Source organism: Delphinapterus leucas, chromosome 15 (assembly GCF_059928025.1).
Source record: "Delphinapterus leucas isolate spDelLeu-1000000601 "Yukka" chromosome 15, BTC_Dleu_Yukka2, whole genome shotgun sequence".
NCBI lineage: Eukaryota > Metazoa > Chordata > Mammalia > Artiodactyla > Monodontidae > Delphinapterus > Delphinapterus leucas.
The window spans coordinates 73,549,597-73,565,978 of record NC_143143.1 but is presented as its reverse complement, the minus strand read 5'-3'; the positions used below and the strand labels follow the sequence as shown (position 1 = coordinate 73,565,978).

Below are 16,382 nucleotides of genomic sequence, written 5' to 3'. Positions count from 1 at the left end.
CCTATGAAACTAACACAAATTAGTTTAAATTAAAAAATTTTTAATTTAAAATAAAAAAAAAACCCTCACTGGATAGGCTCAATAGAAGAATGAAGATAACATACGAAAGGATTGGTGAATTTCAAGATAGAACAGTAGAAATTACCCAATCTGAAAAACAAGGAAAATTAGATTTTAAAGAAGAAGGAAGGAAGGAAAGAAGGGAGGGAGGGAGGAAGGGAAAAAGGAAGGACAGAGCCTCAGCAACCTGTGAGACAATAACAAAAGATTTAACATTTGTGTCACTGGAGTCTCAAGTGGAGGGAAAAGAAGTGGAACTGAAAAAGCATTCAAAGAAATAATGGCTGAAATTTCCCAAAATTTAACAAAGACCTACACCCCCTCCCTATTTTTGAATTCTCCCTTTTGAAAAGATCAATAAAATTGACAAACCTCTGACAATACTAACAAAGAAAAAAGAAGAGAGTGACCTAAACTCTCAAAATCATGAGTGCAACAGAAGATATCCCTACAGACTCTGCAGATGTTGTAAAGATAATAAGGGACCAATAGGAACAGCTTTGCACACGTAAATTCGACAACTTAGATGAAAAGGACCAATTCTTCAAAAAGTACAAACTGCCAAAATTCATCCAACATGAAACAGATAATTTAAATAACTCTATAACTATTACAGAAATTGAATTTGCAGTTAATTAAAAACAAAACACCAAAAAAACACATTCTTGAAAAAGAAATCCCCAGGCCCAGAGAGTTTCACTGGAGAAATCTACACAACATTTTTAGAAGAATTAATACCAATTTTATACAATCTTTTTCAGAAAATGGAATAGGAGGGAACACCTCTCCACTTGTTTTATAAAGCTAGTATTACCTTGATACCAAAACCAGACAAAGACAGTACTGAAATAAAACAAAACACAATAGACACATTTCATATAAGTTAACAGATTTGAGGGCATAGAGTTATTCGTGATGTTCCTTTATTATCCTTTAGATGTCCCTGAGATCAGTAGTGATGGCCCCTCTTAAATTTCTTTTTTTAAAAATATTTATTTAAAAAATAAATAAAATAAAATAAAATAATTATTTAAAATAAAATAAAATTTAAAAGAATTTCTTTTTTTTAAAAAAAATGTATTTATTTATTTATTTGACTGCGTCGGGTCTTAGTTGCTGCACTTGGGATCTTTGCTGCCATGTGCACTGGCTCTAGAGCGCGCTGGCTTAGTTGCCCTGTGGCACGTGGGATCTTAGTTCCCCGACCAGGAATCGAACCTGGGTCCCCTGCATTGGAAGGTGGATTCTTAACCACTGGGGCACCAGGGAACTCCCTTAAATTTCGAATATTGGTAATTTGTGTCTTCTTTTTTTCTTGGTTAGTCTGGCCAGAGGTCTGTCAATTTTATTTATTTTTCCAAAGGATCCGTTTTTGGTTTCATTGATTTTCTCTATTGTTTTCCTATTTTCAATTTCACTGACTTCTCCTCTAATTTTTATTACTTCTTTTATTTTGCTTGCTTTAGGTTTAAATTGCTCTTCTTTCTCTAGTTTTATAAGGTGAAAGATCAGATTGATTTCTGATCTTTCTTCTTTTCTAATATATGCATTTAGTGCTATAAATTTCCCTCTAAGCACTGTTTTCACAGCATCCCACAAATTTTGATAAGCTGTATGTTCACACTGTTCAAAATATTTTTAAATTTCTCTTGAGATTTCTTCTTTGATCCATGTGTTATTTAGTAGTGTGTTGTTTAATCTCCAAACGTCTTGGAATTTCCAGCTATCTGTTATTGGTCTCTAGTTTGTTTCCATTTTGGCTTGAGAACACACTTTGTATGATTCCTACTTTTAAAAATCTGATCAGGTAGGCTTTATGGCCCAGAATGTGGTTTATCTTGAATGTTCCATATGAGCTTGAAAAGAATGGGTATTCTGCTGTTCTTGGATGAAGTATTCTATAAATTTTATAGAATTTTATAGTATAAAAGCCAATTAGATCAAGTTGACTGACGGTAGTGTTCAACTATATCCTCACTGATTTTCTGCCTGCTTGATTTATCAAGTATTGAAAGAGTGGTGTTGAAGTTTCCAACTGTAGTAGTGGATTTATCTATTTCTCTATGGCATTCCACCAGTTTTTTGGGGTGTTTTTAAAAAAATATTTATTTATTTATTTGTCTGTGATGGGTCTTAGTTGCAGCTCGTGGGATCTTCGTTGCCACGTGCAGGATCTTCGTTGCAGCATGTGGGATCTTTTAGTTGCAGCATGGGAAATCTTGGTTGTGGCATGTGGGATCTAGTTCCCTGACTAGGGATCGAACCTGGGCTCCCTGCATTGGGAGCACGGAGTCTTAGCCACTGGACCACCAGGGAAGTCTCCGGAGTTCCACCAGGTTTTACCTCACATACTTTGACACTCTGTTGTTAGGGACACACACATTAAAGATTGTTTGTCTTCATGGAGAATGGACTCCTTTATTATTATTTAATGCCCTTCATCCCCGATAATGTTCCTTGTTCTGAAGTCTGCTTTGACTGAAATTAAGATAGCTACTCCAGCTTTTTTTTTTTTGATTGGTGTTAGCATGGCACATCTTTCTCCATCCCTTTGCTTTTAAACTATCTGTGTCTTTTTATTTAAAGTGGGATTTTTTTAAAGACAGTATATAGTTGGGTCTTATTTTTTTTATCTACTCTGACAGTCTCAGTCCTTCAATATTTAATATTTAGGCCAGTCACAAAGTGATTACTGATATACTTAGTATAAACATCTACCATGTTTATAACTTTTCTATTTGTTGCACTTGTTCTTTGTTTCTTTTTCTTTCTTTCCCTCTTTTTCTCCTTTTGTTTTAAGTATTTTATAAAATTCTATTTTCCTCTCCTTCCTTAGCTTATAAATTGTACTTCTTTTTAAAAATTTTTAGCTGCTTCCCTAGTCTGTAACATATGTTTACAACTAATTTAAGTCCACTCTCAAACTATACCAGTTCAAGGGTAGTACAGGTACCATATAAAAGGACCTATATCCATCATACAAATAGACATAAAAATCTTCAACAGGGCTTCCCTGGTGGCTCAGTGGTTGAGAGTCCGCCTGCCGATGCAGGGGACACAGGTTCGTGCCCCGGTCCGGGAATATCCCACATGTCGCGGAGTGGCTGGGCCCGTGAGTCATGGCCGTTGAGCCTGCGCGTCCGGAGCCTGTGCTCCGCAACGGGAGAGGCCACAACAGTGAGAGGCCCGCGTACCGAAAAAAAAGAAAAAAAAAAAATCTTCAACAAAATATGAGCAAATTGAGTCTAGCAAATATAAAAAGAATTAAACACCAAAACCAAGTGAGGTTTATTCAGAGATGCAAGCCTAGTTCAATATTCAAGTCAGTTAATGTAATCAACCATAGTAATTAACAAAAGAAAAAAAATCACATGATCATATCAACTGACGCAGAAAAATCATAAAATTCAATGGCTATTAATGATAAAAACTCAACAAACTAAGAATAGAGGGTAACTTTGAACTTAATAAAGACCACCTACAGAAAATCTACAGCTAACGTCATACTTAATGGTGAAAGATAAGATGCTTTCCCCTTAGCATCAAGAACAAGGCAAGGATGTCTGCTTTCACCACTTTTATTCAAAATGGTACTGGAAGTCATAGCCAGAACAATAAAATAAGAAAAGGAAATTAAAGGTATACAGATGTGGGAAGAAAATATTTGCAAGTCACACATCTTACAAAGGACTCATATCTAGAATATATAAAGAACTCTCAAAACTCAACAGTAAAAAAAAATCCAATTAGAAAATAAGCAAAAGATTTGAACAGATATTTCACCAAAGAGGACATAGAGATGGCAAATAAACACATTAAAATATGCTCAACATCAATAGCCAGTAGGGAAATGCAAATTAAAAGCATGATGAGGTATCACTACACATCTATTTTATACCAGTTAATTAAAAATTAGTGACCATACTAAAAGCAGGTCAGGATGCAAAGAAGCTAGATCATCCAAACATTGCTGGTGGAATGTAAAATGATACAGTCACTCTGGAAAACAGTTCGGCGGTTTCTTAGAAAACTAAACATATACTTACCACATAATCTAGCAATCATACTCCTTGGCATTGATTACAGAGAAATTAAAACTATGTCCATGTGAAACCTGTTCACGAGTGTTCATGTCAGCTTTATTTGTAATAGCCCTAAATGAGAAACAACCCAAATGTTCTTCAGTGGGTGAATGGTTAAACAAATTGTGGTACATCCATACTGTGTAATAATACTTGGCAAAAGAGGAACAAATTAGTGATACACACAACTGGATGGATATCAAGGGCATTATTCTGAGTACAAAAAAAGCCAAGCCTGCAATGTTACATACTGTATGATTTCATACATGTAACATTCCTGAAATAATAAAAATATAGAAATGGAGATGGGGGGCTTCCCTGGTGGCTCAGTGGTTAAGAATCCGCCTGCCAATGCAGGGGACACGGGTTCAAGCCCTGGCCTGGGAAGATCCCACATGCCGCGGAGCAACTAAACCCGTGTGCCACAGTTACTGAGCCTGCGCTCTAGAGCCCGCGAGCCACAACTACTGAACCCCGCGTGCCTAGAGCCCGTGCCACAACAAGAGAAGCCACGGGGCAATGAGATGGCCACGCAACCCAACAAAGAGTAGCCCCCCGCTCACCGCAACTAGAGAAAGCCCACGTGCAGCCACAAAGACCCAATGCAGCCAAAAATAAATAAATAAATTTATTTTTAAAAAAAGAAAAAAATTAAATATGTATCCCACTTTGAAATATATATATATATGTATATATATATACCCCAATAAACCTAACTTTAAAGAAAGTAAAGTACAAACTATGAGATGAAACAAAATAAAACAATGACGAAAAAAGAGTAGACCCTCACAGCCATCAGGATAGCTACTATAGAAAGAAAGAAAGAAAGAAAGAAAGAAAGAAAGAAAGAAAGAAAGAAAGAAAGAAAGAAAGGAGGGAGGGAGGGAGGAAAAATAACAAGTGTTGGTGAGGATGTGGCAAACTGAAACCCTGTGCACTGTTGGTGGGAATGTAAAATAGTGCAGCCACTAGAGAAAACAGAATGGTGGTTCCTCAAAAAATTAAAAATAGAGGGACTTCCCTGGTAGTCCAGTGGGTAAGACTCCGAGCTCCCAATGCAGGAGGCCCAGGTTTGATCCCTGGTCAGGGAATTAGATCCCTCATGCCTCAATTAAGAGTCTGCATGCCACAACTAAGAAGTCCACATGCCGCAATTAAGACCCAGCGCAGGCTAAATAAATAAATATTGAAAGAAATTAAAAATAGAATTACCATATGGCTCAGAAATTCCACTTGTGAGTGTACACTCAAAAGAATTTAAAGTAGGGTCTGAAAGAGAGATATCGGGGCTCCCCTGGTGGCACAGTGGTTAAGAATCCGCCTGCCAAAGCAGGGGACACGGGTTCAAGCCCTGGCCCGGGAAGATCCCACATGCCGCAGAGCAACTAAGCCCATGTGCCACAACTACTGAGCCTGTGCTCTAGAGCCCACGTGCCACAACTCCTGAAGCCTGTGCACCTAGAGCCCATGGTCCACAACAAGAGAAGCCACCGCATGTGAAGCCCACACACTGCAACGAAGAGTAGCCCCTGCTCGCTGCAACTAGAGAAAGCCCGCGCGTAGCAACGAAGACCCAACACAACCAAAAATAAATAAATTTTTTTAAAAAAAATTTAAAAAGAGAGATATTTGTACACCCATGTTCATAGCAGCATTATTCATAGTAGCCAAAAAGGTGGAAGCAACCCAAGTGCCCACCAATGGATGAGTAGATAAGCAAAATATGGTCTATACGTACAACAGAATATTATTCAGCCTTAAAGGAAGGGAATTCTGCTATAACGTGATGAACCTTGAGGACATTATGCTAAGTGAAATAAGCCATCACAGCAAGACAAATATTGTATGATTCCATTCACATGAGGTCCCTAGAGCAGTCAAATTCATAGAGACAGAAGGTAGAAGGGTGGTTGCCAGGGCTGAGGGGGAGTAGGGAATGGGGAGTTGTTATTTAGTATTGAGTTTCAGTTTTGCAAGATGAAAAGAGTTCTGGAGATGGATGGTGGTGATGGTTATGCAACAGTGTGAATGTACTGAACACTACTGAACTGCCCACTTAAAATGTTTAAGGTGGTAAATTTTGTTATGTGTATTTACCACAACTAAGAAAAACAGAGTGGCAGTTTCTCACTCAAGTGCCTTGGATTTGGTCCAAAAGGCTGACCAGCTGTGTGTCCTTGGGTGTCACTATTCCCATAAATGGTTTTTCCTGTGTAAACGGAAGAGACAAACAAGACAGAATATGGGAATTTGCTTTAGGAGCCATTGCTGGGGTACAATGTCTGGTCAGGGAGAATGCCCTGCCCCCTTGGGGATGAACTCCCTAAGCTTCCAAAGGGAGGGAAGTGAGTGACGATGAAAAGAACAGACTAGAACAGAACGGCAGAGGCGGGCGCCAGCCCCTGGAGCTCAATCAAGCCCCGTTGCCTCGGTTGCTGGAATGCTCCCAGGATGCTCTGACCCTCAGGACAAACTCCAAGCCCCTGAGCCTGTGATCAAGCCCTTAGCAGTCTGTGTCTTGCTCACTCCTCCGGGTTTGGTCACCGCCGCTCTGGGCTCCTACTTTCCACTCCAGCACATACACCAGTCCATAATTCCCTCCCACACCTGTACTTTTAAAATCCCCTCTTTTGAGAGTGCCCTGCCCAGCCCACAACCCTCTGCCTGGAGGCCATACTCCTCCTTTGTTCCTCTCACCATCTCTTTGAAGACTTCCCTGGCCTCCCCACACTGCTCCTCTGTGTTCCAGCGGCGCCCGGCCCCCAGCCCTTATCATAGGTAACGCCATTTATTTCACTTTTTCATGAAATACTTAGTGGGCACCTATTGTCAGCCAGGTACTATTCTAGGCTCTGAGGGGTTAGCAATGAAGAGAACAGCCAAAAGTCCCTGCCCCTGAGGAACCCATATTCTAGAAGGACCTCTCCCCTGGGCCTGTGTGCCATCTTCAGTGGGGAGCGCACAGCGGGGCCCCAGCCCTTGGTGCCCAGGTGCTGAGTGGCGGGGGTAGATGACCCTGATGCAGCCCACCAGAGTCCAGCAGGGTCCAGGAAGAGCTGAAATCACGCAGAGGAGCCACGGAGAGTGCTGAGGCAGAGGGAGAGGGGCAGGGCTGTGCTCCGCGCCTTCCCTCCCAAGCCACCTCCTGGGTTTCTTCCTGGTCCACAGAGTGTTTTACCACGTGCTTATCTTTGCCCTAATAATAAAGGGCATGTACATGTAAGAAGCTGTTCGGTAGTCTGGTCTTGGTCCATCACCCCTAAAAGGCAGAGCTAAGCACCCCAGATGCACGCATGCCCCTCCGCCCGGGTATGGTGTGGATTTGGTACCAGATTGGCTGACTGAGTGAGGCGGTGCCCGAGAGGCTGGATCTCACCAGCTCTTCTGATTAATGATGCAGCCAGCTGGGCAGATTACTCAGAGCAGCCTGAGCTGTTAAAATCTCCCATGATCCATCCCCAGCCCTTCACCACGACTCCGCCTCTGCCCTCATCTCCTGACGCCACTCCTTCCCCCTTCCCTCACCTCCTCCAGGTCTCTCCTCAAATCTCATCTTGTCGGTGAAATGGTCCCATTCCATCCTTTTTAATACAGCAAAGCTTCTACTTTTGTTCTCCCTTTCCGGCCCACACTGTTTACTTTTCTCCACACGCTTACTCCCATCCAGCGTTAACAGAAGCGTGCTGGAACCGACTCTGAGGGCTTACAAAAGCCTATGACATTTTTAGGAACTTGGCTGGCTGGTTGTTAAGCAATGCCATCATTAAAAATTAAATTATACCAACTTCATTAAGTTAATGATATTAAAAACAAAGGTGAGGGGCTTCCCTGGTGGCGCAGTGGTTAAGAATCCACCTGCCAATGTAGGGGACACGGGTTCGAGCCCTGGTCTGGGAAGATCCCACATACCACAGAGCAACTAAGCCCGTGCACCGCAACTACTGAGCCCACGTGCCACAACTACCAAAGCCCGAGCACCTAGAGCCCGTGCTCCACAACAAGAGAAGCCACCGCAATGAGAAGCCCACGCACTGCAACGAAGAGCAGCCCCCACTCACCACAACTAGGGAAAGCCCGCGTGCAGCAACGAAGACCCAACACAGCCAAAAATAAATAAATATATTAAAAAAGATAAAAACAAAGGTGAAAAATGCTCAAACTCATCACTTTCTAATTTTTACTACCTTTTGCTATTATCTATGATCTTGAGAATCTTTACAGCTGTAGAAATATGGTAGAAATATATACTATATAATGGCATGCTACTGTGCGTTTCTTTTCAACTCCGCATTCATTGACATCACACTGGTAGCTCGAAATCAGCCCTGGTAGGAGTATTTACACCACAGAAATAGGTAAGTATGATAACTCAGGTTTTGATTTATTGTTCTGTTGACTGTCTAGACCAGCAGTTGGCCATGGGCCACATCCAGCCCACCAACTCTTTCTGTAAATAAACTTCATTGCAACACAGCCAGGCCCACTCATTTCCATATCTGTGGCTGCTTTCACATCCCAAGAGCAGTTGAGTAGTTGCAACTACATGGCCTGCAAAGTCTAACATATGTACTATCTTGCTCCTTACGGAAGAAATTTGCCTACCCCTGGTCTAGCCTTAAGAAAGTAATGGAGGAAACGTTAATAATGTAGATTAAATGTAAATATGTCCTGTCTATAGCTGCTACAGGCAGATCTCACTTTATTTCGCTTTACTGCACTTCACAGATGGTGCGGTATTTACAAATTGAAGGTTTGTGGAAACCCTAGTTGAACAAGTCCATAGGTGCCATTTTTTCAACAGCATTTGCTTGCTTCATGTCACTGTGTCACATTTTGGTAATTTTCACAATATCTCAGACTTTTTCACTGTTACACTTGTTACGGCGATCTGGGACCTGTGATGTTGCTACTACAGTTTGCTGAAGGCTCAGATGATGATCAGTGTTTTTTAGCAATTAAGTATTTTTAAATTAAGGTATGTACATTTTCTTAGACATAATGCTATTATTGCACTCTTAATAGACTACAGTATAGTGTAAACATAACTTTCATATGCACTGGGAAACCAAAAGATTCAGGTAACTCGCTGTATTGCAGTGGTCTGGAACCGAACCTGCCGTATCTCTGAGGTATGCCTGTACATTGTAAATAGCCACACACACGCAAAAAAAGCTGAGCAAATATACTGCCGGTATTTGAAAACTGCGATCTAATACAGCAAAGAAGTCGATCAGGTCATTGAGAAATGAGTTGAATTCCAACATCTTCGTTCTTTCACTTTTTCACTTTCTTACATCAACATTCATGTTGGAACTACACTTGTTCATCAGTTATAACCATAGGTTGACTATGGATGCAAGAGTTAGGCAAAATTCAAGAAAAGTATACTGTAAGAATAAACTGGCTATACCGAATTCACAATAAAGAGTATTGTAGAATTTTATTAGGTTTCTTTCAGTAAAATTTATGATAAACACACATTCACACACACATATACACACTTTGTTTCAGAGAGCCTATTGTTAAACCTTTACAAGCACACACACTCTCCACTAGAATGTAAGTTCCTTGATGGTAGGAATTGTTTTTTTTTTTAATCCAGCGCTTAGAACACACCTAACACGTAGCAGATACACAGTCAACATATGTGACATGAATGAACATATGAGCATAGTTGGGAACCCACGTTTCATGGGTTGACGGTCAGACCTTACATTTCCAGCTCCAACATTATCCAGCTGTGTGGATAAATTATTTAATTTCTTTGAACCCTGGCTTCTTTATTAAAACAAACAAACAAACAAACAAAAAGATGGGGGAATCTTCCTACCTCACAGGGAGATGGTGACAACATATGCCTCTGCCTGGCACCTACCAGGTTTCTCCACAGACAGGAGTTTCCTCCTCACCCTCCACCCCTGCCATCCACATACTCCTCGGAGACTCAGCCCTGCCACTGTCACACATTTCAGTGATGTCACAGCCCCCTCCCTGGGAGCCACAGCACAATCATCCTGATGCCCAGCCTGAGCACTGGCTGAGCTGAGAGAGGCAGGGGGCAGGCGGTGCCTTGCTCCATCTGTCTCTGAGGCCTCACAGCTCCAGCATGAGTCCATCAGCAAAGAAGAGGCTCAAGAATACAGTGGTTTCCAAGGTTGGATTTGGGACTAGACCCAGTGGGGGTCTCAACAAAGAGTCCAACCATGCCCAGGATGGGGGCCTTCCAGCCTGGGGGGAAGAGGGAGAGGTGAAGGGTGAAGGGAGGTCAGGAGAGTTAGAATGGGCTCCCTGTTTCCACCCCCAAACCAAGGTGACAAAACTCCCAGTCTAGGGTTGGTCACACCAAGCCCAGCCCAATGGAGAGGCATTATGGAGGCGTTCGGGGGGTTCCTACTGTGTTAGCATTCCCTCTCTCTCTCTCTCTCTCTCTCTCTGTCAGATGCAAGATGAGGAACCACGGGACAAGATACAGCAGCCTGTCAGCAAAGTAATTGCGCGGAACCGACTTAAAGCGGTGAGGCGCCCCGTTTTGGTGTCTGCTTAGGAGAGCCTGAGCCCCCATGCAGTGTTGCTCCTGGCTGCCAGGCCGAGTGACCCGGGAGGAGTCACCTGGCCCTGCCCTGAGCTGAGCTGAGCCAAAGTCCGGGTAGCAGGGTGGGACGCTATCCCAGGAAAGCTGAAGCTTCAGTTTTTCTGGCTCCTCGCCCCCGGCAGGTGCTAAAAAACTTGTCGCTCTTGAAGCTGCTCGAGAGCTCGAACCCTCGGACCCAAGAACTGCATAACCTGGCCAAAAGGTGTTGGAATTCACTGTTCAGAGTTCCGAAGATCCGCAGGGTCTCCTCTGGGTGAGCATGGCCCACCCGCGGCCCGTATCATGGGCCCAATAGCCACCTTTACTAGGAACGGGCACTATGCTAAGGAATTTCGCAACTTGCATTTTGACTAGGCTCTGGCAGAAAGGTAGTTATTTATTAGCCCTATTTTACTGAGGAGCTGAGGCTCAAGAGATGTTGTAACTTGTCCCGTTAACTGGACTGGTAAGTGGCAGAGCTAGGATTTGAAGCCATTCCCAGCTGATATCAGAGCTGTTGTCATAACCCTGGTCATAATAATCCAACCACGGGACTAACCACCACCTGGTGCTCTGAGCACGAGGGGCCACCCCTTCTGCTTCTCCCAAGTCAACACCACGCAGAGATTCACCTGCAAGCTAGTCATTCTGCTGAGGCTCAGTTTCCTCACAAGTCACATCAGGATGCTAAGAAAGCTGACATGAGGCACCTGCTAAGTGCCAGGTACCATGCAAAGCATTTTCCCACTTAGTTTATTCTTCACAAAAATCCTATTAGGTAGAAGGAATTACCCCAGTTTTACAGATGAGGAAACTAAGGCTCTGACAGGTTACCTTTCTTGCCCCAAATCACACAGATGGTAAGAGGCAGAAGCAAATGTGAACCCCAGTTTGTCTCCAAAGCCTGGGCTCTCCAAGCCACTATGCCTCTTCCCTGCCTCCTGCTTTGCAGGACTGTTGTGAGGGTCCTGGGCCTGACACCCAGTGGGCACCCAATCGGCAGTGGCCATTATTATCCATCCTCTGTATTGTCATTACCCTGAGCCTGAGGCCTCTCTCTCCACACACACTCAGCTAGGATGGGGATTGCCACATTGCAGGGGACTCAGTCTACGACAGACACCCCTGGGGAAAGTCTCCTAACCCCTCTAGGTAACTCCATCCCTCTGGCTCCTCCCTCTGAGTTGGCGTCCTCCTCGATGCAGGTGCTCAGGAAACACTGAGCCAAAAGGGTCAGGATCATCTAGTCCCAGAGATTTCCAAGCCTTTTTAAAGCAGCAGAGCCTCTCTTCAAATTTCTGTCCCCAAGCCCCAACTGTGTCATTGGAGGGAAGCTATCCTGCCCCTCCAGGGGTGGGGGGTGGTCATTTGAGATACTTTCTAAGATTTCTTGGAACACAATTTGAAAAAAAAAAAACAAAAAAACCCAAAAACAAAACACTGGACCAGTCCACTCCATCAATTGAAATCCAAAGAGGCAGAGCCCTAACCTAGTGGCCGAGGCAGGCAATATATACTTCTAGGCGTCCTAACTACGAGCCATTGCCTCAGGCCTTTCCAACCTCTCACATCCCTTCTGCCAGTACTTACCACCACACCCCCTGCCCCCAGGAACAAGACCTCTGAGTGGTGGAGAAGCTTCTTTTCAGGCCCTCTCTAGCTTTCCTGACAGGCTCCCTGAGCTGACTGCAGAACCGCTGTCTCGGTCTAGCTGGAGGACCAGGACCTTGGTCTCGCTCTGCTGACTGCCGCTCCTCTCCCTGCCAGCCACGAAGACGTCTGGGATACAGTAGAACAAAATAACAAAGATCTTCAGGAGGCTGGGTGTCCCAACAAGAAACTGGACTCCAAGAAATCAGAGCCCCTGAGGGAGCCTGAGGACCCGGAGCAGTCAAGGCCCAAGGCGGCACTGCGGGAGGGGCACACGGCACAGCAAGCAGTGCCGCACGAGGAGGAGCGGCCGGAGCCTGAGGTCCCCGTGACGTCAAAGGGTCGTGGCCTGCCCACTGGCCCTGGAGCCCAGGAGAGGCAATCACCCACTGCGGACCCCCGGGTCGTCTTCCTGAAGACCCACCAGTACAGACCTCCCATGGAGGACATGAAACAGCTGGACACAGCGGACCAGTGGATCTGGTGTGAGGGGCTGCCCACACGAGTCCACCTCCCAGGGCCCCGGGTGATGTGCAGACCATCCGCCCTGCGCTGGGTCAAGCGCTGCTGCACCCGCCTCTGCTCGGCATCACTTGAGCTGCCAATGGCCCGTCCATACAAGGTGTGACAATGCTACTGCCAGGCTAGGGTGAGACACAAGCCCCAAGCCAGGCCCTGAGCTGAGCCCAGAGTCAGAGGGCTTAGGATCCAGAGTCTTGGGGGCTGTGGCTGGCAGTGCTGGGAGGCCCTACCTTCATGCCCAGAGAGGGAAGCCCAGAGAGGCAGAAGCCATTGACCAAGTCCACACAGCAGGGCAGTGGCCAGGCTGGGTCCTCTCAGGACCCAAGTAGGGGCTCTGGGGAAGGAGGGCACTGGGAGTGTGGTTCTGAGGTGGGTCATCCACCGCCTGGAGGCCTCAGGAGGGGCCATCTGCTATGGCTCAGAATCTCACAGAAGTCTGAGTAAGTGAGTTTAGGGATTTCCAAATGTGGGGCTAAGGGGAGGGGGCGTGGTCAAGTAAGGCTCTTCTGCATCTCATCCCCTCTTAGATAAACTCTGCATTTGTTTTATTTATTAGGGCCTCAAATAAGACCTACTCTGAACAAAAGTTCCTTAGCAAAAGAAAAAGTAGAAATACTCCAGCCCCTCCACTGAGGTCCCAAGAAAGGAAGGGGGTGGTGGGCCTGGGGGTCCAGCTGAATGGGAAGCTGCCCCTTCAGCAAACCGGGCATCGCCAATCTGCCAGACACCGCAGCGCCCTGGTCCCCGAGTCCTCTTCCTGGACGCCAGCGCCCTCTGGGGGCGGTCTTAGCTCCTAACTGACGCTGAGGTCTCTGCTCGCAGGTGTGAACTTGGATGGGAGCCAGAGGTGTGCGGAGAGGGCGGAGATCGCGCAACCATCTCAACGGGAGGGATGGGCGGGAAAATTCCCGAGTCTACAAATAAAATCTCCCATATGGCGCTGAAGAATACTGCCGCTGGCTCTGCCTCTTTATCTGGGGCTGGAGGAAAGAGGCCCTCTGCGGAGGTAAGGTGGGGGAGTGGGGAAGAGTGTGAATCACGACTTCAGGTTAATTCCACTCCATCCCCAGGTCCCTACGGTCAGTGTAGAAGCCGTAACAAAGAAGCAAGCGGGCTGCTCCCCTCCCCCGCCTCTGCAAGCTGGCATCCTGAGCGGTGCTCTCCATGAAGTCATAGAAGGGGGGCGTTGGTTGTGCGCTTCCTGGGTGCCAGGTGCCTCACAATGGCCCTGCAGGCCAAGGAGAGGAGGAAACCACCGCGGCGCCGAGAAGCTAAGGTCTTGCGCAGGCTCACGCCGCTGGGAAGTGGCACAGCAAGAACTCTAATCTAGGTCTCCTGGCTGCTCCCCGTTCCATTTCCCGAAGAAGGGGGAAAGGTGCAACTCAGCATCCAGCCCGTCACGCACGTGCATTGCGCCCTGATTATCACGGCTCCGGGTGTCAATAAATGCCAGCCGGAAATGTGAAATGTGCCCCGCCTGGGTCACGGAAAGCACCGAGTCAGGCGGGGAACTGGTACTTCGTCCTGCTGCTCCCGTGGGACACAGCGCGTCCATCCTCCAACCCCGAGTCCGGTAGGAGCCACAGGGCCCTGAATATGCAGTTGGGGAGAGGAAAACAGAGGGGGCCCAGGCTTTCTCTGCACAAAGACTATGATCCTTGTCCTCCGTATTCCCCTAGAGACAGGCTGTGTGCAGCGGGCGCCCGCGGGAAAGCAGCAGAGCCATCGAGGGGCGCAGAGCCCTCCACCCGCACTCCCAGGGAGCCAGGACACTGATGGAGATCCTCAGATTGGGAGGGAGAGAGAAGGATGGGAAAGGCTCCCGCTAAACCGGCCGGCTCGCACCCCTCCTCTCCACTGGGGCTCAGCACCCTGACTGAGCATCCGCCAGGAGGCCGCCAGCGGAAACCGGGCCGCGAGAACAGCCTGAGCGGGGCCTGGCGCTGGACCGCTCTGCACCGCACTGCTCAGCCTCGGGAATGGCGACCTAACGCCCCCCGCAGCGCGCTCCCTACCTGCGGCCACCCAGGCGCGGCGCTCCCGTCCCGAGCACCCCACCCCGCCCCCTCCGCGCAACCTCCACTCCCGTAACCTTCACTTCAAGCTGTCTTCCCGCTAAGCTTGCAATCCAGCCCATTTCCCGGGTAGTCTCCATTTCAGTTCCCTTGCTGGGCATCATCAATCACATCAACCTTCTATTCGATCTTTCCTCCCAAGCACCTTCCGTTCCATCAACCTTCAAGTAAAGTTCTGTCCAGCGTGCTCTAGCAGCGGGCGATTAGGGCAGGGCACTCCCAAACAAAAAGCCAAACCCTGTGTGTGTGGTGGTGGTGGTGGGGCATGCACTAGTCTTCATGGGAACCTTCCCCAGGGAGCCCCAAGTGGGGGCCCGAATGGCCTGAGCCTAGGCGAGGTTGGCAATTTCTGCTTTGCCCAATTGGGAGCCAGAGCTGGGCCCCAGCTGCCCACGGGCAATGCCATCAAGTGAGCAGACAGAAGCCTGTGTGCCTAGGCTGGGACCCAGCGTGGCCAGGGTGCCGCTGGGGAAGCAAGGATGCAGGCCTCATGCATGTGAATGACTCCCAGCAGTGCGCTCCTTCCGGCCTTATCCCTTCCACCTGCTGGCATTAGGCTCAGGCAACCTGCCTCCCATGATCCCAGAACTAGGGTCTCCCCACTACCATTCTCCCATTGTTTAACCACTTCAACCTGAGGCCCCTCTTCAGGGCTCAGTCAGATCCTGATTTGGGCAGGATGCTGCAACCCATAATCTCAGAGATAAGAGACCGCAGGAGAAATGGCTCCCTAACAGTTAACTGGGGGAAATTTTTTAATGTTTGAATTTTAACAAGTCACACGACCTCTCAGAGCCTATCCCATCTGTTTATTAAAAGAGGGATACTAGTAGCCATGCCAGAGGCCTTTGGGCAAATCAGGCTTGATGTACTTGAAACCAGTTTGTGGGACGTTGAACATTCGGCCTTTTTTCCAGGCCTCCTTGCTGTAATAGAGCCAGAACTGGCCCTGTTTCTCACTTACGAGCAGCTGCCTAACTGCCCACCTTAGGGAACTAGCTGCTTGTTTCAAAAGCCAATCTTATGTTCATTCACAAAATAGCATCTGGATCCCGGAGACTGTCCCTCTCGCAATCTGGGCCATGTACCACTTAAACATGATTGGTATATGAATGGGGATGAGGTTGCTGAGGCAGACAGGCCCAGCTTCTTATCAGCTGTTTGATGCTGGGGAAAGCTGTTTACTCCTAAGCCTCAGTTTCATTGTCTGCAAAATGGGGAAAACGGTGGTGCCTATCTCATTGGGTTAAGTTAGAAACATAAATCACTTTACAGTGCATGGCACATAGGAGCTCAATACTTGGTGGCTGTACCTAGGCCATGGGCAAGCCTGTCCCCCACCTAACAGTTGAGGCTTTGAAGAAAGATATCTCCTCTGTAAAATGGGAAGGGGGCAGCGGTCCCATAATTCTAACTGCTTAG

The 16,382-nt window shown here is 46.7% G+C and overlaps 2 protein-coding genes across 2 annotated transcripts in view; one reads left to right on the top strand and one right to left on the bottom strand.

The window, feature by feature from the left end:
- DBNDD2 (dysbindin domain containing 2) overlaps nucleotides 1-16,382 on the bottom strand; it is a 35,512-nt gene that overhangs the window by 14,338 nt on the left and 4,792 nt on the right. The gene's annotated exons all lie outside the window — the stretch shown is intronic.
- Nucleotides 10,243-12,991, top strand: TP53TG5 (TP53 target 5). The gene is made up of 4 exons (XM_030762874.2): nucleotides 10,243-10,296; nucleotides 10,582-10,656; nucleotides 10,857-10,987; nucleotides 12,481-12,991. Exons 1-4 carry the CDS (start codon nucleotides 10,249-10,251, stop codon nucleotides 12,989-12,991), a joined length of 765 nt encoding a protein of 254 aa, XP_030618734.2. The 5' UTR covers nucleotides 10,243-10,248.